Source organism: Rhincodon typus, chromosome 10 (genome assembly GCF_021869965.1).
Source record: "Rhincodon typus isolate 14 chromosome 10, sRhiTyp1.1, whole genome shotgun sequence".
In the NCBI taxonomy this organism is placed as follows: domain Eukaryota; kingdom Metazoa; phylum Chordata; class Chondrichthyes; order Orectolobiformes; family Rhincodontidae; genus Rhincodon; species Rhincodon typus.
This window is the reverse complement of record NC_063341.1, coordinates 21,032,869-21,059,974: the sequence shown is the minus strand read 5'-3', so window position 1 is coordinate 21,059,974 and position 27,106 is coordinate 21,032,869. Positions and strand designations below refer to the sequence as shown.

Genomic DNA, 27,106 nt, shown 5'->3' with positions numbered 1-27,106 from the left:
AATGCTGGCCTAACCATCAATGTTCACATCCAGTGAATGGATGTTTAAAAACATAGTAATATGGGGAACTCTTCTTTTGCTATGTGTTTGCTTTGAGAAAATAAGGAAATATAGTTTCTCTTTTTATTGGGTGCTGCACAGAATGCAATTGATGATGTTTGGCTTGGATTAATACTCCATGTCTGGAATACTTTTGCGGCAGTAAATATCTTTAAGAGTTGAGGTTCTTGAACAATCCTTAATGTTGAATTATTTGTCAGTACTCATGGTCACACCTAACAGGTGAGTTGGAACATGATCCCCAGAAGAAGAAATTGTAATCACTATTAACAGCTATTCCACCTAAGGTTTTTGAGACAAAGATCCTTTCTTTATTTGTCACATTAGCTCTGCTATAGCAGCATTTCTACATTGTACTCATTGCAAGTGATCATGATCATTTGTCATACACAGATCTCATTTGCCCACTAGAACAATAACAGTGATTGTGGTCGTTGCCAGATTGATGGGACTGCATTGTTGATTTGTAGAGCTGTGTTTACAAGATAACTAATAGTGCCACAGCAGTGCTTGTACATTATTGGGGAGTGGAAGAACAAGTTTGTTGTATTTTAATGAGACTCCATTATACCCAGTGGTTTAGTGTTTTGCTTCATCATGTACTGGTGCTTGGATCAACAAAATATGTTTCTAACTGATAGTCCAGAGAATCTTTCATATTATAACATTCATCTTCCTTTTATTGTGTGGCTGTAACAGAATTCTGTCATCCCTCTATTCATGAAATTGTGAATATAGTTTTAGAATCTGTATATAGATGTTTGTTTAAAAAAAAAAGCACTAGTAGTGTTGATCACACACACTCAGTCAGGTTTGTGGCAACATAAGACCATAAGAAATACGAACGGGAATAGGCTGTTCAGCCCCTCAAGCCTGCTTTGCTTTTCAATAGGATCATGACTAATCCAACATTCCTCAGGTCAACTTTCCCGCCCTTTCCCGAACCCTTGATTTCCCCAGTGATCAAGAAGCTACTTGTCTCAGCCTTAAACATACACAAGGAATCTGCCCCCACAGCTCTCTGTGGCAAGGAGTTCCAAAGCCTTTCAGTCCTCTCAGAGAAGAGACAAGTGGGACTAGTTTAGTTTGGGAACTTGGTCAGTGTGGACTCATTGGACTGAATGGTCTGCTTCCGTGCTGTATGACTCTATTAAATTGATGCCTCTCATTCTGAGACAATGCCCTCTGGCCCTAGATTCACCTTTGAGAGGACACATCCTCTCAGCATTAACCCTGTCAAGCTCCTGAAGAAACCTCTATGTGTCAATTATGTCACCAATTATTCTTCTAGAGTCCTAGTCTGGACTCAAGATAGTCCCTCCATACGAGGAATCATCCTTGTGAACCTTCTCTGAAATTCCTCCAATTAAATGATATTTTTCCTTAAATAAGGGGATCAAAACTGCTCACAGTACTCCAGATGTGGTTTCAACAGCACTGTGTACTGTTGCAGTAAGACTTCCCTACTCTTATACTCCAAACCCCTGGAAAAAAGGGCCAACATTCCATTAGAGCTCCTGATTACCTGCTGCACCTGTGTGGTAGCTCTTTGTATTATATGCACAAGTGTCCTCAAGTCCCTTTGTGTTGCAGTTTTCTGCAGTTTTTCTCCAATTAAATAATATTCCGTTCCTTTGTTCTCCCTTCCAAATTGAAAACTTCGCATTTTCTCACTTACCAACTTTTTGTCCAGTTACGTGACTTATCAATATCTCTCTGTAAACTATATTGCTTTTGCAACTTGCCTTTCACCTGTTTAGTTCATCTGCAAATTTGGTTCGGTACATTCATTTTTCATCTGTATGTCATTAATGTATATTGAAAACAGTTGTGGTCCCAGCACCGATCCCTGTGGAAACCCACTGGTCATGGGTCTCCAAACTGATAAAGAACCCATTATTCTCACTGGCCGTTTCACGCCTGTTTGTCAATTTAGTATCCATGCCAGTACACAACCTCCACAGCCGTGGGCTCTTATCTTATGACTTAGAGCTTTTTGTGAGATACCCTGTCAAACACCTTCTGGAAGTCCAAGTACAACACATCTATTGGTTCCCCTCTATCCACTCTGGTTGAGAGTAAAAAAACTCTAATAAATTAGTCAGACGCGATTTTCCTTTCATGAAGCCATGCTGTCTCTACTTAATTAGATTATGATTTTCCAACCGTTCTGCTTTTACTTCCTTAATAATTGATTCCAATACTTTTCCAATAATAGATATTAGGTTCTGACCTATAATTACTTGTATTTTGCCTCCCTCCCTTTTTGAATAGGGTGTCACATTAATAGTTTTCCAATTCTCTGGCATTTCTGTAGAATCCAGCGATGTTTGGAATTGTACAACCGATGCATCCTCTATCTCAGTAGCCACCTCTTTTAGGACCTTATGATGCAAGCCATCAGGGCCAAGGGACTTTACTGCCATTAACCCCATTAGTTTGTATAACACTCCTTTGCTCCTGATGGTGATGATATTTAATTCCTCTCCCACATGCTTTAATATTAATGGGATGTTCAAAGTATCTTCTACTATAAAGACTGATATAGAATATCTGTTTATTTCGTCTGCCATTTCCTTGTTCCCAAAACTGTCTCCCAGATTCATTTTCTAAGAGACCTTTGTTCACTTTGATCTCTCTCTCTCTTCCTCATTATATTTAAGGAAGCGCCTATTGTCAGTTTTCATTTTCCTCACGGGTTGTATGTAAAGCTCCTCTATGGGACGGCATAGTGGCTCAGTGGTTATCACTGCTGTCACACAGCGCCAGGAACCCAGGTTCAATTCCAGCATTGGGTGACTGTCAGTGTCCTCTGAGTGCTCAGGTTTCCTCCCACAGTCCAAAGATGTGCAAGTTAGGTGGATTGGCCATGCTAAATTGCCCGTAGTGTCCAGGGATGTGCAGGCTAGGTGGTCTAGCTATGGGAAATGCAGGGGTAGGTTAGTGGGGTGGGTCTGGGTGGGCTGCTCTTCCGAGAGATAATGTGGACTCGTGGGCTGAACGGCCTGCTTCTACACTGTACAGCTTCTGTGAAGTTCTTCTGCTTATTCACATACATATAGATACAGATCAAACTCTCCACTATATTGCCCTTAAAACACCTTCAACTTGGGTACAATTAGTTATAGAACCAAAGTTCTCCCCTTCTGGCTCACCAGTTATCTCCAACTTCACAGCACCCTGTTATCAAACTGCAGCAAAAGTGATTTTTACCATATTGTGTCCCACTCAGTAGTTACTCAGATGAAAATTACGAAATTGATGTCCAAATTTTTAAGGTTGTATGCAGTCTTTTGTGCTGTCTGTGTCATTGTGATCCTAGGTAGATTTAATACCCCAAGCCCCATGAGTGAAAATGCAGTGTGCTCACCTTACAGATTGTAACATCTTAATTCATAATGATAACATGTACAAATATTGTAATTCATTTCATTGGTGTCATGTTTTAACTGACAGTAAATTTTGTCATATTTTTCAGCAGTCTCTTTCAGATACATTTTGTATTTCAATGTCTGCACAGACATCAGTAAAGATATATAGTCTGGCACTGCACAGGAGGAATCATTCAATGGACCAGGTCAAAAATATAAGCTAAATTACTCTATTAGTTTTCGCAGCAAACTAATATTGTTATTTTCTGTGTGCTTTTACTGCAGCTGTTGTACCGGAACAAGATGTTGTTGAAGCTCCTGCAGTGTTGAATGAGGAACACACGCACCAGGAAATAAAAGGGCAGAAAATATTGGCAACACCAGCTGTACGCCGACTTGCCATGGAGAACAACGTGGGTTTTAAGACATTTTCTTGATAAGTTGGCCCTTGCTTATCCTGTTATCAGCCACTAAAAGGCTGGTTCACATCTGTTGCTGGATTAAAACGACATACTTGTTTTTGAAAGGTTTTCAGGTTTCTAGGATACGGCAAAAGGTTTTTGATTTAAGATTGTATATTAAGCATACAATGTTATTTGCTGTCAGTGCTCTTCTTTGTAAAAGAAAAACGACCCTACAGAAATGCATCAGCTTAATGCAAACGTTACCATGGATGCTAAAAGATTTTAAATAGTGCAATGTCAGTGTTTGAGAAGATACCACACGTAGAACAGATCCAAACAATAGTGTTTAGGTTCTTATTCAAAGAGTCCAGTTTATCTGATTATTGTATGAGAAGTTTTTGTACTGTAACTGAGGTGATTTACAGGTTATCATTGTTCACATACAGTTCTTACTGCCATTAAATCTCTTGGCTTCATAGAGATCCCATTGAATGGTGACGGTTTCTTGGTGTTTCATTGTAACATTTGAAGCCCAAGTTGTAGCTCAGCTTAGCTTCATTAGAATAGAAGATTCTGGAAGGAAACCATAGGTTGGTAATGTTTTGTAAAGGAAATTAATGTCATAGAATCATTGAATGCAGCATACGAGATTGCCATTCAGCCAATTGAAGCTGCTCCAGCTCTTTGAAAGAGTTGTTCAATTTGTCCCATTCCCACACTTGCCCCATATCCTGTTCTATCGTTTTTTAAAATAAATTCTCCAATGCCCTTTTGAAGGCTATTATTGAATCTTTATCCACCACCCTTTCAAGTAGTGAATTCTAAATCTCATGTCATCTCTGCATCATTGGCCAGTCACTTTAAATTTCTGACTTCTGACTATTGACCTTTTATTCAGTTCATGATTTTAAACAGCACTATTGAATCTCTGCTTAAATTTCAATGATCAAAGGAGAACAACGTCAGCCTCTCCATCATACCCAGTATAGAACTAATCTCTTAGCCCTAGAACTATTTGAGTAAATGTCTTCATACCTCTCCAATGCCACCACCTAACGTGTAGTGCCTGTAATTGGACATACTTGTTCAGTTGGGACTAAACAGATGTATTATGTCAATAACTTCCTGGCATTTGTACTCGATACATGCACTTATACAGATTGAAATACAGTATGCTTTAATAATCTGTCCTGCCATTTCAAAGATTTGTGCACAATCTCCTCCAAGTGTCTTTGTTACTGTATCCTCTTTGGAGTTGTACCATTTAGCATGTATTATCCTTCTCATTCTTGCTACCAAAGTGAATCATACTTCACATTGCAGTCACCCATTCTACCAGCCTGTCCTAAGTCTTCCTGAAATCTGTTACTTCTCATGGTTTTCCTCTAAAGATCAATTCTGGGTCCTTTCTTTCTCATCTGTGTGCAATATTATCCAAAATGCAGCTTTAGGTTTTACATGTATACACACACAAGGCTCATCTCTACCTCTCTCGACTCTTCCAATGTTACTACATTATCAGATGGCGTCTGCACAGACACAAATTTCCTGCAATTAAATGCAGGGAAAACTAAAGCTATTACATTAAGTCCTCTTTGCAAACTCTATTCCCTATCTTTGACAACTGTCTAAAACTAAAAAGTTGGTTCACTGTCCACCTCTGTAATATTAGCCAGTTTAATTCCTCTCAGCTGCTGAAATTCTCATTCATGCCTTTGTTACCTCTAGATTTTATTATTCCAGTACATTCCTGACTGGCTTCCCACATTTTACAAACTCAAGGTCATCTGCAACCTTGTCCTTCGTTCTAATCACCGATCACCCCATGAGCTCCCTGACCTGCGCTTGCTCCCATTCAAGCAATTTTCCAACTTTTTGAAATTCTAATTCTGGTTTTCAAATCCCTCCAAAGCCTGGAATCCCTCCCAATCTCTACACTCTGCTCCATTCTCACAGCCCTGTGAGATATTAAAATTCTGATTCTGGTCCCTTGAGTGTCTTCAATCTGAATTGCTCCATTTTTGATTTCTTTCAAAAATCTAGGCCTAAGTTCTGGAATGATTACCCTAAGCCTATCCTCCTACTTGTCTTTCCTCAGTTGAAAACATTCTCAAAGTCTACCACTTTGACCAAGCTATTGGTCATCTATCACAATGTTACCTTACAGCACTCAGTGTCAGAGTTTACTTTATAACATTGCGTTGAAGCACCCTGGAATGTTCAATGATGTTGTTAGTTCTATATAAATACAAATAGTTGTTCACTGCTTAAATTACTTCCAAATTTTCAGTCATCTGTAAATTTCAAAACTGTGCTCTGTACCCTAAGCTATTAACGTATAGCAGAAACCTAGTACTAAATGCTTAGTCAGATCTCCCCAAATTGTGAAGTCACGTCAGTTCATGTCAGCTCTGATGAAGAATTATCTAGACTCAAAACATTGGCTTGCTTTCACTCCATAGATGCTGCCTGACCTGCTGTGATTTCCAGCATTTTTGTTTTCTGTTCTGAATAGAGTCTTTGGTTTCGTTTTAAGAGTCCTGTTTTTTTCCACCAATTCACTCAATGAGGGAAGATTTGGAGTTGGAGGTATTGGGGTGGATTTGAAAGGAGGGGAAGATCAGAATGTTGAATAAGGGGCAGATGGAGAGGGCAGTATTGGGAGAGGGAGATAGCAGGGGTTCAAGGACGGAGGTTGAATGAGTGGGAATTGATGTGTTGGTGTTGAAGAACTACCGAATGAGACATGCTCAACTCCTTTCCCTCCATTCCCTGCCAATGACTGATGACCCAATGCCTCCCCACAGTGTCTGTTGAAACCTCGACTGCTAAGATAATGTAGACCTACTCAAGTCTGAAAGCCAGCAATTCACTACCATGTTTTATTTTATATCCCTTAGCCAGAATTTGTCCATTCTCCTGCTGCCCTTTCTATTTCATGGTTTCAGTTTTATTATCAAGCCTATAGGCAATTTCTGACTTTGCTTCGCTTAAAACTTGGGATGCATAGAGCAGAGCAGCATCAAATTTGTGAGCCTCCTCTCTGTGACAGCATCTGTTAGAAGTCCACTGACCAGTTAGTAAGTAACTTCGTAATCTATCTATGTTAAGCAGCTTAATTACAAATATTTAGTGTGTTTTATTTTAATTCAGATAAAGCTAAGTGAAGTGGTTGGGACTGGAAAAGACGAACGAATCCTGAAAGAGGACATACTGAACTACTTAGCTAAACAAACTGGGGCCATTTTACCACCATCACCTGAGATTAGTCCACCTCCACCGGAACCAGTTCAATCAAAACCGAAAGGGACGCCACCAGTTCCTAAACCAATAACTCCAACTTTGGCATTTACTGGAAAAGATCGAACTGAGCCAGTTAAAGGTAACGTGTTGTAAATGTCATAAATTATTCATTAAGTTTAATTGTGATTTTTAAAAGTCGATGATCTGGATAGATACAGTGACAGTTGCATTGAAATATTTGTTCACTATGCCAGAAAGTGGCACAAAGTGAAGAAGTATCTACTGTTTCTTTTATGGGGATTTCTCACTCACATCATTGCTAATGCTGAAAACAGTGGTTGAAGGTTTGTTGTATGTTCCTTCTACTTCCCATTTCTTCTAGGTTAAAAAGATGAGAAAGCACAAGCTGCTGTGGCAAGTTTTCAAGCAGCCAGTTCCAGAACCATGGGATACTCCCCCTGGAGAGTATGTAGAGATTGGCATGGGGAAATCATTAAAGCATGAAGGGCAGAAGGTGCAAGACATTTTCAAAGATTCTGTTTGGCTGCAGCCAACACTCCATGTAAATCAATTTCAGCCATGAAAATTCATATATGAACTAGTTAGATAAGATTATTTTCATCGTAAACCTGTAACATATAAACAACTAAATCCATGGAATGATCTTATTCTTAAATATTATGTATACAAATTTTAACGTAATAGCCAGGAAACAGCTTGGATATTTTTTGACTACAGGGATCCAGAAATCTATGGTAAAGACCATGACCGCTGCTCTGAAAATTCCTCATTTTGGTTACTGTGATGAAGTGGATTTAACTCGTCTTGTGAAGCTACGGAAAGAGCTAAAAGTTGTGACTGAAGATCGAGGGATCAAGCTCTCTTTCATGCCATTCTTTCTAAAGGTGGGAAGAACAAAATAAATCAGAATGTTGACTGCAGTCAAAACTGAAATTTGCATTTTAAAAGTGTTTGCATTTAAAAAGCATTTGAAAATAAGAACTTCACATGAACTGAATGTTGCAGTGTTGAGTTTTAATCCACTGCGGGACAATTCAATGCAAATCTTCTCTCGTAGCATCTGCTGAATAGCATGTGTTGGCTGTTGTTTGGGAATTTTTTTTTTCTTCTAATTTCTTTATATTTGCTTTTGTTTGTTTCTGTTATTGAAGGCTTTCAATCCCATTCATCAAAGTTTCAACACTTACATGCATTTGGTAACTGTATTTATGCCTGAGGCATTCCTTGTAGTCTCTTGATGAATAGATTTTTTTACATAGTTCAGAGAGAAAAATCCAAAATTCCCAGTACTTAATGACCTGTATCTACAAATAAATTTTAATTGTAGAATTCAAAGGCAAATGTTTCCATGGCAATTTACAACAACAGGAAACATATGTTCTTAACAGTATGACCAGTTCCACAGGAGATTGCGCAAAAAATAATACATTTCAAACTTCAGTCTTTAAATGTGTAAAAAGTGACAGTTATTAGCTGTAATACCTGTGTAATGTGCACTGAAATATTTTAGTCAAACTATTTGAAACTATTACCGACCCAGTGGTAAATGATTTGGGATAGCTGATTTTATTTTTATACCTTTAGACAAATATGAAAATGTGAGAAGCAGTCATATGAAGTACAATCCATTTCATTTATTTTAAGATAAAAAAAAGTGGCTTCTAAAATTGAATAAATGTGATCCATTGAATTTGTTTTGTGCTTGATTTTAATAGGCAGCATCTTTGGGTTTGCTACAGTATCCTATCCTAAATGCTTCTTTGGATGAAAACTGCCAATTTGTAACTTATAAGGTAAGGAAACTATATAATTGTCACACATGAAGCTGAAAAATGACTATTAAGAAAAACAGCTTGATTTTGGCGGTTCTCTAAATATTAATAAACCTTAAACAGTTTCAATTATTTCCAGATATAAATGATTTCTGCTAATTTGTCTATAACTTAGTTTGATTAATGTGACATGATTTAGTTCAGCAGTAAAATTTATACCTGAAGAATTTTGAATTTCCCTTCAACAAAACTGATAAATAAAATTTCAGACTCTCATGTGTATGTACTTTTTGGATACATTTTGTGCTCAACTTTATTACATAAAAGAACAATTACTTGTAGACTAACAATGGCAAACAAGGTTCAGCGTTGTATTTGGACAGCTTCATCTGAATTTAGACATGCAGCATTCTCATAGAAGAACACATTGTGATTTCAGTTTTTGGATCTGATAACATATCCCTTAAATAATTAATCTAACAAGGCCCTGTTGATGTGTTTTCTTGTAAGTTAATGATTAAGTAATAGAAATAGTTTTATATCCATAGCTACGCTGTTTAACTTTCACTATACAGTCTGCTGCTAGTGCCTAACCATTGTACATCCTTGAAAACTAAATATGCAAATTTCTTGAAATCTGACCAGAAAGATAGAGCTAGTCACATTCAACTTTCAATTTTAATTTTAATGTCAGAATGTTATATAGTTCACAATGTGTGATTAACGTTTTGTTAAGTGTTGTCCAATGTCAATAAGCTTACACAGGAATTTCAGTCCTGCATCTGAAGTACTTTTCTTTGTTTGGCTTTTTAGGGATCATTTTATTTTAAATGCAGTATTCTTTTTAGTTTTGTCACCATCTGTACAGGTTGCAGGGGGTGTCTAGTTCATGATCATTGATTGCAAATTTACCCATGCTAGTCAGGAACAGCAAAATTGCTTTTTTCATTAATATCAATCACAGAGTAGTATCAATAAAATCTGCTCCCTAGAAATTCTTTTTCTGATCATTGCCCAAAGCAACCTGGTTCTCTTGAGAACTAAAGATGAATCTGAATATCACATACTTCTTTTAGCAAGCTCAGCTTTAGAAGTCATAGAATCCCTACAGTGTGGAAACAGTGTTGCCCTTCGGCCCAACAAATCCACACCGAACCTCAGAATATCCCACCCAGACCCATCCCCTTGTAACCCACCTAATCCACACATCCCTGAACACTACGGGCAATTTAGCATGGCCAATCCACCTAAACTGCGCATCTTTGGACTGTGGGAGGAAACTGGAGCACCTGGACAAAACCCACGCAGACACGGGGAGAACGTGCAAACTCCACACAGACAGTCGCCCGAGGCTGGAATCCTGGGACCAGAGACCGGGTCCCTGGTGCTGTGAGGCAGCAGTGCTAACCACTGAGCCACTGTGCCTCCCCTTTCTTGTTAGAACTGCTTTCTGGGCTTTAGGGATGAGATGATGACAGTAAACATAGATTCTGTTTGATTTTTGCATTCAGACAGAGTGTATCCTAAATGGTGCATTTCATTGATTTGTGTCTCAACCATCAATTGCATCCTTTGTTGCGGAATTATCTCAATGTTACACCAGGGTTTTGGCGCTCTGTTTTCTGGCACAATGATTTCACTTGAAGTACCTCTGCTGGGCTAAACTTAGACACTCTCTTGTTTATTTTTGGGGAGGTGGCAATATCACATAGACGAGGGAATAATCTGGCTTAAATGAGAGATTAAATGTTTGAACAAGATCAGACTAAATTTTACAAGTATAAATTAGACTCATACAAGAGTACAATAAGGTAACTAGGGAATGCAACACAGTTCAAAGTGTAAATAAACAAAGTCCTACACCATTAGTTGGCATTAGCCGACTTTTATCTCTCAAAAAGTACAATCAAAAATGCATTATTTTAGTTATTGTGTCACTGCAGTTTGTAGGACTTTGTTGTGCATAACAAGACTGCAACATGTTTTCCCATATTAAGATGAGGTTTCAAAGGTGGTTCATTTGGCTGTACAGTAATTTAGAATTTCATGCATGTTATGAAAAGTGACAAATAAATCAAAATTCTTTATAGCTATTATGTGTTCTTCCTGTGAGTGTTACAGAATCAGTATAATTTGCAAAATATGATACGTACAATTCTCAGCAGCTTTTCTCCAGCAGTTGGATTCCTCAGTATAAATCTGGCGGCACGGTAGCTCAGTGGTTAGCACTGCTGCCTCACAACACTAGAGGTATGGGTTTGATTCCTTGGGTGAATGTCTGTGTGGAGTTTGCACATTCTCCCCATGTCTGCATGCATTTCCTCTTGATGCTCCAGTTTCCTCCCACAGTCCAAAGATGAGCAGGTTAGGTGGATTGGCCATGCTGAATTGTCCCATAGTGTCCAGGGATGTGCATGCTAGGTGGATTAGCCATGGTAGTTACTAGCTTACAAGGATAGGGTCAGGGGAAGGATGCTCTTTGGAGGATCGGTGCAGACTTGATGGGCCAAAAGGCCTTTTCCAGCACTGTAGGGATTCTGTGATTTAAATCGTTATTAGTACATGGTGAATGTCAGAGGCAGATTTCTCATGATCCTTTATAACATTGCTTTGAGTCTTATTCCTCAGATAGAGAATGACATTTTGAATATGTAAGTTAAAATGCACTAAAGTGTGGGAAAACCCTTTAGAGTCCACTGACAGCTGCAGAATAGCAGATAAGTCTTACTCCTGAAGTCACTGTGCTAATTTTAAAGAAGGTGACAAAGTAGATTTCAATATTATCCATAAAGAAAATGCAATAGAATGGTCAGCTGCATGCAAACTAGGTATTCCAAGTTTTGCAGCACGTTTTCCACATTGTGGATGACTTTGTACCATGGTAATGTCTATCTTCCTCCCAAAATCCACAAACCCAACTGCCCCGGTTGACCCATTGTCTCTGCCTGCTCCTGCCCGACTGAATTCATTTCCGCTTACCTTGACTCTATCTTTTCCGCCCTGGTCCAGGAGCTCCCCACCTACCTTCAGGACACTACCCACGCTCTCCACCTCCTCCAGGACTTTCAATTCCCTGGCACCCAAAACCTCACCTTCACCATGGATATCCAGTCCCTGTACACATGTATCCCCAACACAGATGGCCTAAAAACCCTCCGCTTCTTCCTCTCCCACAGGCCTAACCAGTCCCCCTCCACTGACACCCTCATCCGCTTAACAGAACTTGTCCTTGCCCTTAACAACTTTTCTTTTAACTCCTCCCACTTCCTGCAAACCAAAGGGATGGCTATGGGTCCAAGCTCTGTCTGCCTCTTCATTAGGTATGTCAAACAGTCCCTCTTCTGCTGCTACACCAGCGCCATCCCACACACCTCTTTCTCCGCTACATTGATTACTGTATCGGTGCTGTCTCAGGCTCCCATGAAGAGCTTGAACAGTTCATCAACTTTGCTAATACCTTTCACTCCAACCTCAAATTCACCTGGACCATCTCCAACACCTTCCTCCTCTTCCTGGACCTCTATGTCTCCATATCTAGTAACCATCTCAGCACTGACATCTATTTCAAACGCACCAACTCCCACAGCTACCTTGACTACACCTCCTCTCACCCACCGTCCTGCAAAAATGCGATCCCTTACTCTCAAATCCTCCGCTTTCGCCGTATCTGCTCCCAAGACGGAGTGTTCCACTCATGGACATTCCACCCCTCTTACCTCTATTTATTTCCCAGCTCTGTTCCCCCTTCCCAGTCGTGATGAAGGGTCTAGGCCCGAAATGTCAACTCTCCTGCTCCTCTGATGCTGCCTGACCTGCTGTGTTCCTCCAGCTCCACACTGTATCAACTCTGACTCCAGCATCTGGAGTTCTTGCTATCTCTGTATAAACAATTCCTGCTTCTTGAGTGAAGGTCTAGGACTAATTAAAAGCATCATTCTAATGTGTTTGTAAACTGGCGTTTAAATCTAGTTCACAAGTCTGAACACCTTTGACCAGGAAGAAGTCACTTTTTTGAACCCTTGCTGATAAAGATGCAGCTGGTGTATTTTTCATAATTTTTGACAGTTTACTTTTCAGTCAAAGCTTGGGCAGTATAAGCGTATAATGTAATAATGGTGACAGTGGATTTAGATTAGGACATGGCATTCCAAAATTGTTGATTTAAAGAGCAAGACTGCTTGCTGTCTAATATTTCTTAAAAAGTAAAAATCAGTAAATGTTTTGTATTTGAATATTGATTTTTTGTACGTTTACTGTCCTGTAACAGATGTACTCTTGTATTTGAGCAAGAATTATTCAGTCTTACTTCGCTGTCTCAGTCGAAAGGCAAAGATTACAAAAGTAATTGTTTATTTATTGTGCTGAAATTAAAAGGGAGCTTTTTGATAGTACTCTAGAACAGCCTGTGCTCCTTAAGTACAGCTAATCTGTAAACTCAAACAAGCATGATTCCAGCACAACACTTAACACACTGCTGGAACATTCATTGCTTTCTATAAAGCCTTTTGCCAAAATTTCATTACTTGGAGAACTGTTAATCTGTTGTAACAACAAGTCTGTACATAGTTAACAACATTAGCAGAAATAGAAAATTATCTGTCTTGTACAGGAACATTGACTACAAAACTGCTTTTGTGATTGAAAGATCAGGAAACAATTCCTTACCTGAATAGAAATCCAAAATTTTTAATTAATGTCCTTAATGCCATTGTCTCATGTATCATGCTGTCTAGAATATCCCTAATTCAGTTCTCCAGTTTTTACCAATCTTAACTGAATGATGATATTTGAACCTGCTGAATGCTACACAGCTATTATCAGCACTAAGGGAAAGAGAAGTCAAGTAAGGTCACCACTCATGATTTGTGTCCAGTGACGACTCCTAGAAAGTGTATATGTTGACATTGTACGAAAATGGCATTGGCTCAGTTATGATTTTCCATCCTCACCATCCTCTTCCAAAATAATTCATGTAGCTGGTCAAGAAAGTGTCTTTAGTAAAAATGTTGCATAAGTCTATTTGTCAGGCTTGAATGGTTAAATCCGGTGAGGTACCGTTTTGTTCTTCAATTCCAAGTACCAGGCCCAACAGAAGCATTCGCACCTGTATTGCACCTGCTAAAGTGTGACAGACTGTTATGAGAAAACAAGTGACTGATAAATAACTTTAACTTAATGAATTAACAGCAAATTCTTACCCGTGGTGAAGAAAATGTTAGCAGTCTTGAATGAGAGTTACCTCAATTGCATGTGTGTAATTTGTGAAATATTTATTTGGCTTACTTCTGACACTTATATTTTTGACTAGGCTTCCCACAACATAGGTATCGCTATGGATACGCAGCAAGGTCTGATTGTTCCAGTTGTTAAGAATGTTCAGGTCCTTAGTGTCTTTGAGATTGCAGCAGAATTAAACCGGCTGCAAACTTTGGGCTCTGCCAATCAGCTGGGGACAAATGACCTCACTGGAGGGACATTCGCTCTTTCCAACATTGGCACGGTCAGTAAAATACAGTTTCTTTACAGCAGCTTCCTATGTCTTTGCCTTTCGTTTGCTTTCTAATAATCCACCACTAATACTAATAATTAGTATTAATTATTATTACTACTACTAATAATTATTATTTATTAATTAATTAATACCACATTTCTGACAGATATTCGAAGTACAAACCAGATATAGTTTCTGTAAGAATGCGATTTGTTATTATTACTGACCTTTGGATACCCAGCTGCCGTCACAAGATCTGTGTTCTCAGCAGTTTTCTCTGACTGCAGCCTTCTGTCATGTCACCTGTTTGAAAAAAGTGTTAGTCATTTGAATTCTAAACCAAATAAGGAATGATTCAAGTAATGAGTTCTGCCATCCACTGCAAGAATGCATAAGACAATATTAGAGTGCTGTGAGAGATATTAACTTGTATAGGGTTCAGAGGTAAAAGGATAAAATTTAACTGCAGCTGATAAATAATATGACTAACTTAATTTCTATAATTTGACATGTAACTAAATTAAAACAATATTGTATGTGCATTTCTACTTATCAGACCTAATTCAGGTTCAAATCTAGCCTGGAGGCTACCAATTTATTACTCGAGTGTGATGTAAGTTTAAAGCAGCATTAAACTAGTTTCTTGTAAACACTCTCCATTAGGAACCCATTGTTCTGTACAAGTAATTAATATATCAGCCTTACTTGAGCTACTACAGAGGTGTTGCTGTCGAGATGCTCTTGGTGTAATGCATGTTTTTTTTTTATTTTTTTGTTCTGTTTCCTGTTTTGAATTGCTGAGAGTTGAGCCGAAAATTTTCCATCTCATGTTCCTGATGTCATTCACCCCAAGAAAATAAAATTTGAACTGTAGATTTGTCCAACAAAACTTCCAAATATATTCCTTACACACACACACTTTCTGATATTTTTCCAACTGGTTATTTGAGGCTATGCTGCAAGTCTGTCTTTTAACCCTAATAGCAAGATTATCGATTTTGCCATGCAAAGCAATTTCTCAAGTTTTGAAGTAACATGGGCATGTGAATAGGGCTAAATACTGAGCTGAATCTAGGATGAATGGTGCCTGAACAGTTATTACTATAAAATTACATTGTGCTCGCAACCTGGAAACAGGGAAACGAAGCTGGTTAGTAGTCAGTAAATCCCATGTTGAAATTACAGTGTTGCAGTTAATCTTGTGTGGCTGTTTTATTTATCACTTGTACAATGGAGATTGGAAGGATTGTTTTATGCAATTTTCATCTTCATACGAGTGAACAGTGGGAAAGTGATGGACATGGCAGATATCAGCATGTGTGTCGTCCTTATAAAAACATTGAATGAGCATTATATCATTTTAGATTGAGTGTGATCTACACGATTGGCAAACAATGAGATAATATCACTTAATTTAATTACCTAACATTTAGAGTTTAAATCCTTTTTGAAATGCTACGTATAAGCATAAGTGCTTATTTATTGCCCTTTTCATTTTTTTCTGTCAAACAAATGTCTTAATATATCAACTTTGTTTCTTTCAATTCCTTAGTCCTACCCATTGCTGATTTTAAATTTGCAGGAAGTGTAGATTGAGCCTTATGATTCTCATTGGTTCTTCATTCTCTGGTGCGGGCATCTCGTATTTATGCAGTACTTCATTCAGCTGACTGCTTCTGTTCTTCCTATCCACCAAACAAAACCAGGTTGGCAAGTTGGGCAACCCTGGCATTTACGCTCATGACCTTTTGGTCTTGAGTAAAATTTTTAGTTACATGAGCATTGGGTATTTTTTACATTTTAATTCTCATTATTAATGTAGTCTTTAAAATTTGACTGGTGTAATCAAATGAATCTTCCACTTAAAATTTTATTTACTCTTTTGCACAATGGTTTAGTGTAATGTTGCCATTCCTGCTCACAAGCTAAAATCAATGTGGTGACGGATCACAAAGTGATTATAAAGCCAACAGATCCATCCAATGAATGTTACCTGTTAGTAATTATATTAAATTGTACACCCATAAGTTGCAACTAGCTGTGGATACTGTATGCAGTATGCTGGACCTGTAGTGATAACATTAATGATGCCTGTGTGCACAATGACATTGACTCATTGCCAGTTGGATAACCAGTTAGATCTCCACTGTTCAACTGACAATGCAGTTTCTTTTGTTTAATTGTAAAGTAAGTTTTAGAATGTGGAATGCTTCAGTGATATTTACTGTGCTGTATCTGTATGTTTGTAGATTGGTGGCACTTATGCTAAACCTGTGATACTACCTCCAGAAGTAGCTATTGGTGCTATTGGAAAGATACAGGTTTGTAATTTGGTATAATTATTCTTGTGATTGCAGGAATCCAAATATTTGCTAATAGTTTCCTACTATTTTACCCACATTTCTAATTGAGATGTTTAATGCTTTAGGTCCTGCCACGATTTAATGATAAAGGTGAAGTGATCAAGGCTCAAATCATGAATGTAAGCTGGTCAGCTGATCACCGGATTATTGATGGAGCCACAATGGCCCGATTTTCAAACCTTTGGAAATCCTACTTGGAGAATCCTGCATCCATGCTGCTAGACCTAAAGTAAAGAAAGGTCATTGATAAACAACAACTTAGTTCAACAGACTAGTTTCAAGAGTAATAGGTTTTATTTCAAATTGATTTATAAATGCTGCCACGGTCTTCTGTTTTGGTTTTTTTCATTCTGAACAGTGACTTGTCTAAAGCAGCGGTTTATATTTAGTAGAGGTCAGATTTTGGTTCTTTTTTTAAATTAAATGATGGAAGGGGTATAATTCTTGCAGGGTGAGGTTTGCATTAAACATCTTCTCTACTTCCTCTTCCTTTAAACTCTCTCCCTGTCTCCCCTGCCCACCAAAAACAAAAATGGTAAGGTCATTGTGAAAAGTAAGTATTGTAGCATCTAGCTTTAACTGTATAAACACATGCCATAATTCAATCAAAACGGTTTGCAGTCTAATTTGTTCATTATCCCTGTGCCTCCAAGCACTGAAGCCTTTTGTAAGCTTTCAGAATACACTTGTTGCTTCTGTTACACGGTGGCTGCAGAAGTTTTACAACCAATTGTGAAATATTAGAAATGTTCAGAACAATGGCATGTTAATAATTTGTACTGTTTTAATAAAGCAGGCCTAATGTTATTGGTTACATTTTGGTGCAGAAACACTAGTCGGTGCTCGAAGCGTTCATGTAGTTTTATTTAACTGACAATTTCCAGGTTCTGATTCGCTGAGAAACATTATATTCCAACATTAATTTAAAGCCGAAATATCATGTGCAAACTATCTATGATATATAATTGTTCTGATCTTTTAAAAGATTGGTCACAATAAATATTTACTGTGAAACAACATCTTCTGCAGGAGGCTTTAATTTTGTAACACTTTATAAAAAGTATAACTTGCGCAGTACTAACAGGTTTCAAGATTATTTGATGGAAGAATATTTACATAATTGGTTTGAGATTTTGGAAGGAGAAGTATGTTTGTAAATTCCAATTTGCTTTGAATGTTACTTCTATTTTTACTAACTTTATGTATTTCACTAAGATTTCTTCAGGTATCAAAGCTCTTTTATTGTGCATCGTGAACAGTTGTGTTTTTGTTCCAATCTGTAGCCTTTTTTTCAGGATAGAAGCTGAAATGCTATCAAAATGTACATCATTTCATCTGAATAACAAGTGTACGTAAAGCACAGTATTGTACTGTAAACTAAAGATTACGTTTAGCAATGTGCTGTGAAATCTATAACTAATTAGTTACTTAAATGCAACATACAAAAACTTCAAATGTCACTATTGGCTTTAGGACAGAGACAGAATAATTATTATATCATTTATGGTATCCGGAGTTTATGCTCTCCATTCTGGAATTATGTTTGAAACTAAAAGAGTCTTCTCCCTCTGTCACTTTTGTCTCACTTGTTTCCCATTCCATTTTTAGGCAACCTGCACACCTTGATACCTTCAAAAACAGGAAATGAACTTTTCTCTCCCATTTTACCAGTCAGTTGGGTATCTGTACCAGGAGCCCATACCAGTGCTTGAGATTTTGAAACAACCTGGTGAGAAATTACCACAGCTTGAGTGTCTGTTCAATCCATTTGGAAAACACAAACTCTTGCTTTTCTTAAAATTATTAAGTAGTATAGCTAGGAAGGAAGCTTTTCAGATAACAAGGTGTGGAGGTGGAGGAACACAGCAGAAAGTTTTCTGAAGAAAGGTCCCGACCTGAAAAGTCAGCTTTCCTGCTCCTCTGATGCTGCCTGGCTTACTGTGTTCCTCCAGCTCCACACCTTGTTATCTCAGACTCCAGCATCGGCAGTTCCTACTATCTCTAAGGAAGCTTTTCAACTTGTTGTGTCTGCCCTCTCTTTAAAAGAATTATCCAATTAGTCACACTTCCCTGCTTCTTGTTATTAACACTGCAGTTTTTTTCACACTTTATTGAATTTATTTTGCAATGTTATTAAATATGCGTCCACCACGCTTTCAGTGCATTCCAGATCTTAAACCAAATAAGCATTTTACCATATGGAATCTTCATTTTCTGGCAATTGCCTTCAAAAATTATGTCAAATTTGAGTCCTGTGGTTGATTACCAGCTCTTCTGTCATCTGGAAATAATTTCTCCTTCTTTAAGCTATTAAAATCCTTCAAGATGTTAAATAGGTTTAGCAAATCTCTCAATCTTTTTTGCTCTAAGACTATAAAACAAGGAACAGAAGTAGGCCATGTGGCCCATCAAGTCCATTCTGCCATTCAGTAAGATCATGGCTGATCTGATAACCCTCAACTCCACTTTCCTACCTTTTCCCCCATAACCATTGATTTCCTTACTGATTAGTAATCTGTCTATTTCAGCCTTGAATATACTCAATGGCCTAGATGGCTGTTTGTGTTTAAGAATTCCACAGATTCACTACCTATTGAGAGAAGAAATTCCTCCTCCTCGCTGTCTTAAATGGGCAATCCCTTATTCTGATATTATGCTTTCTGGTTCTTGACTATGCCACAACTCTCCATACATACGCTGTCAAGTCCCCTAAGAATCTCAAATGTTTCAATAATGTCTCCTCTCAATTCTTCTGTACTCTGTTGTGTTCAAGTCAACCTATTCAATGTCTCCTCTTAAGACAGTCATTCCATATCTGGTATCAACCCAGTGAACCTTCTTTTGGACTGCCTCAAATATCAGTATATCTATCTATCTATCTATATGGGGATCAAAACAGTTGACAGTCATTTCAGCTGTGGTCTGACTAGTGCCTTATATAATTTTAGCAAGACCTTTCTACTTTCATACTTAATTCCCTTTGAAATGAAGGCCAACCATTTGCCTTCCTATCATCTGCTGAATACAGAATATTAGCTTTTTGTAATACATGCCCTCTAAATCCCTTTGTCCTGCAGCTATCAATAGTCTTCCCCCATTCAATCTGAGTTTCTCACGGCTTTTTATGTAATTGAAGTCTTCCATGTCTGGTATTATTCTAGTAAATTTCCTCTGCACCTACTCTAGATGTTGATCTCGCTCCTAAAGTTTTGGCAAGAATATTGCAGCTGAGATCCAACCAGTGCTTTGTGAAAGTTCAGCCCAACTTCCTTGCTTACGTGGGATCAAGAGTGGGCCATTCAATCTGTCCAGCCTTTGTCTGCCATATAATATGATCATGGCAGATTGAGCCCTTCAATGCCTTTACACCTATCATAACACTATACACCATTGTTAGTTAAAAATCTGTCAGTTTCTCCCTTAAAAATACTCATGACTGAGCTTCTACAACTCTGGACACAGGAATTCCAAAGATTCGCAACACTCTAAACAAAAACATTTCTCCTCATCTCTGTTCTAAGTGGCATCCCCTGTATGCTAAATTGTGCCCCTTGGTTCTAGATTCCTCAACCAGGGTAAAGCCTATATTTGTCTCTGCCCTCGCTATCCTTTTAAGTATTTTGTTGGTTTCAGTGAGATCACTTCTCATTCGTCAAAACTCGAGATAATACAGGCTCAGTTTCCATACTTACTCTTCATAGGACAGTCCCACCATCACAGGAACAAGTCTAATGAACTACCATTACACTCCCTTTTGGCAATAATATCCTTCCTGAGTTAAGGAGACTAAAACTGCATACAGCACTCCAGGTGAAGTCTAACCAGGCTTATCAACAAGATTTCATTATTCCTCTAGTCAAATCCTCATGTAATCAGTGCTAATATTCCATTAGCAATGTTCGCTCTAAGCTGGGCAGCCGCTTGGAGGTTCTATGCACACGTGTGCAGACACATTGACTTCCGATTCCGGAAGCCACAGTTGCACTCGGACCTCAGAGATCCACACAGCAGCAAGAAATATTAGAAGGAATGTAGTCTATTAACCTTTCTAATAGCTTGCTGCACCTGCATGTTAGCCTTCAGTGACTTGTTGATAAGGACACCTAGGTTCTACTTCTTACCATTTGAGAAACACTCTGCACATCTGTTCTTCCTGCCAATGTGAATAACTTCATAATTCTTAATATTAAATTCCATCTGCCGTGTTCTTGCCCACCCATTAAACCTGTTCAAAACCTCCTGAAGCTGCTTTGCACTTTTCCTGTCAACATACATTCCTGCTTAGCTTTGTATTGTCCACAAATTTGGAAATATTACATTTCATTCCCGTATCTAAGTCATTGATATATATTACGAACAGATGGGGCTCAAATACTAATCCTTATGGTTCCCCCACTGGTCAGGCTATGGCAGTATATTATCTCCAAACCCATGTGTTTAATTTTTCTAACCTATGGGAACCTTATTGAAAGCCTTCAGAAAATCCAAGTACATTATGTCCATTGATTCCCATTTATCACTTCTGTTGATAACGTCCTCAAAGAAAATCCCGAGTTAATCAAACATGATTTCCCATTTGCAAATCTATGCTGACTCTGCCCAATCAGATCATTATTATCCAAATGTACATTTATCACAGTCTTTATAATAAGATTCTAACATTTTTCCTCCTGTTGTAAGGCTAACAGGTCTGAAGTTCCCTTAATTCTCTCTTACTCCCATTTTAAGTAGTGGGGTGACATTTGTTGCTTTTACATCCACCTGAATCATTCCAGAATCTATAGAATTTTGGAAGATATTCACCAACGCATCAGCTATCTCCATAGCCACTTCCTCTCGCACTCCAGGATGTAGAACATAATGTTCCAGGGACTTAACAACTTTCAACCTTATTAATTACTCCAGTACAATCATCTTTTTAATTTCTTCCAACTCTTCCTTCTTTCTAGCCACTTGGATCTGTAGTTCTGGCAAGTTTATTGTATCTTCTATAGTGAATACAGACAGCAAGTAATCATTTTGCTTCTCAGTCATTTCTCTATTCCCCATTATAAATTTTCCTGACTCTGCCTGTAATAGACCCACATTTGACTTAGCTAAATCTTTTTTGTATCTATAGAAGAGTTTGCAGTCCATGTTTTATGTTTTATTTGTTAGATTGAATTCATATCCTAGTCTCTCTTTCCTTATCAGTTTCTTGTCCACTTTTGCTGTATTCTTAAAAATTTACCAATCTTCAGATATGCTACTGTTTCTGGCAATTCTCCAATCCTCTGGCACCATGTGAGTTGAAGGAAGCTTGGAAGATTATTGTTAGTGCCTCTGCAATTTGCACATCATTTCCTTGGATAGTCTTGGGTGCATTTCATTCACTCCTGGTACTTTATCAATTTTTATGTGTTGACAGTTTCTCTGATGGCTGTTCCTTATCAATTTTAAACCCTTCTGAGACTGATGCAAAGTGATTACTTAATGGGTCTGCCATACCTCTTCTGTGCGTAAATGCCATTTTTGGTCCCTAATTAGCCCTGCTGCTCATTTTATCACCCTTTAACTATTGAAGTGCTTCATAGAAGACTTTAGGGATTCCCATTATGTGAGATTATGTCTTTACTCAGAATCCCTCCTTGCTTCTTTTATTTTCTTTTTCACATCCTGTCTGAGCCTTCTGTATTCAACTTGGTTCTCAACTGTATTTTCTACCTGACACCAACATAAACACACTTTTCCATCCAGGGACCTACGGACTGTTTGTCCCACTTCTTCCTTTTGAGGGAATAATCTTAATTGTGCTCATTACATCTCCTTTTTGAAGATAGCCCATTGTTCAGCAACTGTTTTTCCATTAATCTTCAGTTACAGTCTATTCAGCACAGCTCTGTTCTTGCTCCATTAAAGTCAGTTTGTTGTTATTTTTCACCATCATCCTGAACCTTATGATAAAATGATCACTGTCCCCTAAATGATGCACCACTGCCACTTGATCTAAGTGGCCTGCCTCATTCCCAAGAGCCAGGTCCATCAGTGCCTCCTTTCTTGTTGGATTGATTACATCCTGCTGTAGAAATTCTCCTCAACACAATCTAGAAATGTCTGTCCCTCCCTGCACCTTACCATTATCTCCATCTATATAATGGGTAATTAAAGTTCCCTGTTATAACTACTGTATGATGTTTGCACCTAACTTCGTTTCAGATTTGTTTCTGTACATCCTCCCCAAAAATGTGATCTTGAACCATGTGATTGCACCTCTTTTTAAAAATTCCCTTAGCTCAACTCAAATCCATTCAATTATCCTTGAACTTTGTGGGACACCCTTATGTTGTACGCCATGAGACGTCCCTACAGGTGGTTAAAATAACAGAAGCTTTGTGGCTGGGATAGGGTAGTTGGATTCCTACCCATGGTCTGACTTGGACGTGTCTATCACTCTAGACCAGAAAATCCGAGTTCAAATCATAGCTCAGAGCTCTGGGCATGTTGGTTAGGAAAATTATCACATTTGGTATTCCGTTTTATTTAAAACTGACAGTTGTATTTGGAAGGCTGTAACTGGGTTGAAAACGGGTTAATGTTTGGGCTGAAAGAGTGGGGACAGTGGCGCTTGTACACAGTATGACGAGCACCAGGTTATTGCAATTCATTTTCTCAATCCGCCTCCCCCTGGCCAGCCTCCTTCTGAATTCAAATATCCCACCTTCCCACTTCGGTTGCAGATGGTGAGTGAGTATGTAGCTCACAGCTGAGCTCCCCCGACATCGCCTGAGGTTCAGTTCAGTTCCCCGACCCCGCCTCACGGTAGCAGGGATATGAGCTTGTACCAGCGAAACTAAAGGGAGAGACGTCAGTGTTTTCTCCGCCACACGCTGAAGCGAAAATGGGAAGTTGCGGCTTCGGGGAGGCTGAGCGACTGAAGAAACCGAGCAGTTTGGAGGCAGTGCGTTTGGCTCGGGGCTGGTGCGGTCACCTATCCCAGGGATGGGCTTCGCCTGGAGGGGCCAACGAACTGCACAGGAACCGGAGCCTGGCCCAGAACAGCAAGGAAAAGAGGCGAGAGAAAACCGAGCGGCTGAGCCAGAGGCAGCGCCCGAAACCCTGCCCCAGCAGCAGTAGCGGCGCCAGCAGCGCCGCCACGAACCTGTATGTACCCCGAGCTGCCAGGACCTTCTCGGCTGAAGAGGCGCGGGTTGCCATTCGGCCCGTCCTAGAGGCCAGGCTGAAAGATGCCAAGTACGATCCGCACGGCTCGGCTCTGGCAGCAGTGGAGCTGGCTGAGTGTGTGAAGAAGGCGGTGAAAGCCCTGGGCTACGAGAGGTACAAGATCGTCTGCTACGTGGTCCTCGGGGCGACCACAGCTTCGGGTCTGTGCTGTTCCAGCAGAGCAGTGTGGAGTCCCACCGTGGACACGTATGCAGAAGTCTGCTTCCAGAACGACTCGCTGTTCGCTCTCTGCCTGGTATTCGCTGTGTATCACGAATAATAAATAACATGCAAAGCTGCTACACGGGATCGCCACCTTGAGCATTGGCAGAGCCGCTCTTCACCGTGAACACAGACTCCCCCGGTAAGGAAATAGAATCCGAGAGGGCAACCTCAGCATCCGAAACAAACTGCAGTAAACTTACCGATCAGAAAGGAACTTTTTGCTTTTTCTTGCGGATATCCAACATCGGAAGTAATTTTATTTTTTTAAAAAATACTTTCTCAACGTCTGTTTACTTTGTTATAAACTACCGACTGGTTTGAAATGTAACCGCAGAGAATGTGTGATCACATTTCGGCGTCTCTTCAACTTGAAGGCGCTCTCGTCTTTCACCCTAAATCGGGTTTGCTCTCACAGGAGAGTTGTTTTGTTTCCAAAAACCAACACTTTTGCATTTTGGAATCCAAACCAGCAAGACTTTCTGTTTGTGTCCTTTAAAGCAGATAATGTTGTTACATTTTACTTGTACTAAATCGGTTGCTGTTAAAATATCCATCTTTTCTGTAGATTTCTGTCTCATGTTCCATTCGTTCTCCCATTTTGTATATTAGCTGCATTTGACACAGAGGAGCTCCCGATGTATCTATAGGCTCTGCTATTTGCTAACGTTAGTTATTTAATTTTGTTTACCGATATTTTAACTGAAGTTACCGAGGCTTGTAAATGAGGAAAATGTTGGGTCTTAAAGGGAAATTGTAATGTTTTAAAGTGAGTTTTTTCAAATTTAAAGGAAATCGATTCATGATTGTATCGTTCTTACAGAGTTTCTAAAATAAAGTGCGGTAAAACCGACAAGGGCTCCATTTCAATTGATTGATTCTGTATCTTCGGCCAGATGCCGTTGTCTGTCTGCCCACAAGCTATGGGGCATGTTGGCAGAAGCATATCGGCAGAAGCATATCCTTCAACATTCTTCTTCAGACCCTGTCCACCTTTCTTTAACAAAAATCACATTTCCTCCAGAGTAATGCTTTTATTGCACTCCTGTTGACATAGTTGCGTTTTTAAAGTGGGGTTGTTTGCAGAAGCCGCTCGCTTTCAGACATTACATTTCAAATAGAAACTTGAGTTATAAACATTTTAGGATATAACTAAAACCAGGGGAGAGATTCGAGAGATTTGCATATCAGTGAGCCGCGCTCTACAATATTGACAGGAGGGCCAGTATATGTCAGCAATGTTGCAAATGTGACTGACTATCATCAGGGAGTCGGCGGACAAGGTCAGGTCAACCGGAGGGCAGTGCATAGGATGGGTGACGGGGGGGGTGGGGGCGAGAGATAGAGGGGGAGAGATGATTGTAATTAAAGTACATTTACAACAGATTCTGGTCAGGACGTCGCAAATTCTAAGCCATCTTCAGTTTCCAATGTTTAGATGTGTTCTCCTTTATTATGCTTCCATTGCATTCTTAAAATAAATTCTTCTCCAGTTATCTTTCCTAAAAATTTTGAGTTGTACTGGAATAGCGATCCATGGGCACTGGGCATTCTTCTGCCTGTGTGTAGGGAAGGGATAGATCATTCCACCCCATAATCTCAAAGTAGAGCCTGGTCATCCTTTCCCTTGGTGTTCACACGTCAGCCTCCCCACAGGAGTCATTGGACAACAGCTCATTTCCAAACCCTTGCCTTCCTCCATTTCTGGGGCAAGGTCATTGGCCATTATTCACCATAAATCCACTCACTCCCACCCACTGCCCTGATGATACTTCCTCACGTCCTGTTTCCTGTGAGGACCCTATTCCATTCTCCTAGATTCACATTACATCTGACTGTGTTCCAATTTCCATGTTCCAATACCTTCTTCCTTCCAGTCAGCAATTCACTGCTGTGATCACCTACAGTCATAGGCATAGAGTCACACAACATGAAAACAGACCCTTTGGTCTATACTGACCATGTTCCCAAACTAAACCAGTCCCACTTGCGTGCGCTTGGCCCATATCCCTCCAAACCTTTCCTGTTCATGAACTTATCCAAATGTCTTCTATTTGTTGTAACTGTAGCTGCATCCACCACTTCCTCTGGCAGTTCATTCCACACATGATCCACTCTCTGGTTAAAAAAAAAGTTGGTTCCTCATTGTCCTTTTTAAATCTTTTTCCTCTTTCCTTAAAATATGCCCCCTAGTTTTGAACTCCCCTACCCTAGGGAAAAGACCCTTGTCATTCACCTTATCTATGCCCCTCATGATTTTATAAACCTCAATAAGGTCATCTCTCAACCTTCTATGCTCCAGTGAAAAAAAGTCCCAGCCTTTCCAGTCTATTTTTATATATCGATCACTCGATTCCCAGCAACATCCTGGTAAATCTTTTATGAACCCTCCCCAGTTTAATAATATCCTTCCTGTAACTGGACGACCAGAACTGCACACAGTTTGAAGTGTGTCGGTTGACTGTAAGTATCTTGGGCTAGAAACTCATCTTGGGTTGGTGCTCAAAGCAGGCAGCAATAGATTGATCACCTGTTCTTCACAGAAACATACATTCAGTTCCACTGAGACTGAGCACTGGAAAGGAATGCCAGATATTGCATGGTAAAGGTAGCTGCTGTTTGTACCACCACCAGGATGCATTTTCCACATATATCTTCTTTCTGGATAGTTAAAACTCAAACTTGTTAGCGTGAATCCCATTCTTCTGCAAAAATCCTACCAGTTATTGGCCTCACTCACGTCCCCACTCCAAATTCAAATTAGACCCCCTACTTCTTTATCACCTCTTCAATCTCTAACAATACTGCTCATATACCTCTGAGCAAACATTATAATAGCTCAGATTATAGCTCTTGCCACTCGCCTGCTCGATTAATTTTTTAATTCTACCATCCTCGGCTGGGTGTTCACTTGTGAGGAGTATCTACTTCTACACATGTTGTTCCCCCGACTCATGTT

At 39.3% G+C, this 27,106-nt stretch overlaps 2 protein-coding genes across 4 annotated transcripts in view; both read left to right on the top strand.

The window, feature by feature from the left end:
• dbt (dihydrolipoamide branched chain transacylase E2) overlaps positions 1-17,330 on the top strand; it is a 51,598-nt gene extending 34,268 nt beyond the window's left edge. For all 3 annotated transcript variants that reach the window (XM_020530258.2, XM_048601721.1, XM_048601722.1), the window contains 7 exons: positions 3,717-3,844; positions 6,989-7,217; positions 7,817-7,983; positions 8,815-8,892; positions 14,180-14,371; positions 16,612-16,683; positions 16,791-17,330. In XM_020530258.2, the coding sequence (XP_020385847.1) occupies positions 3,717-3,844; positions 6,989-7,217; positions 7,817-7,983; positions 8,815-8,892; positions 14,180-14,371; positions 16,612-16,683; positions 16,791-16,958 (1,034 nt within the window). In that variant the 3' untranslated portion in view covers positions 16,959-17,330. The remainder of the gene's footprint in view (positions 1-3,716; positions 3,845-6,988; positions 7,218-7,816; positions 7,984-8,814; positions 8,893-14,179; positions 14,372-16,611; positions 16,684-16,790) is intronic.
• A 3,714-nt stretch (positions 17,331-21,044) lies between these two features.
• On the top strand, positions 21,045-25,000 carry LOC109930859 (dynein light chain Tctex-type protein 2B). The gene has a single exon (XM_048602444.1). It carries the CDS (start codon positions 23,603-23,605, stop codon positions 24,203-24,205), a length of 603 nt encoding a protein of 200 aa, XP_048458401.1. The 5' UTR covers positions 21,045-23,602; the 3' UTR covers positions 24,206-25,000.
• The last annotated feature ends 2,106 nt before the right edge of the window (positions 25,001-27,106 follow it).

Coding starts and splice junctions, on each gene's coding strand:
- LOC109930859 (XM_048602444.1), top strand. CDS start 23,603: ATGGGAAGTTGCGGCTTCGGGGAGGCTGAGCGACTGAAGAAACCGAGC.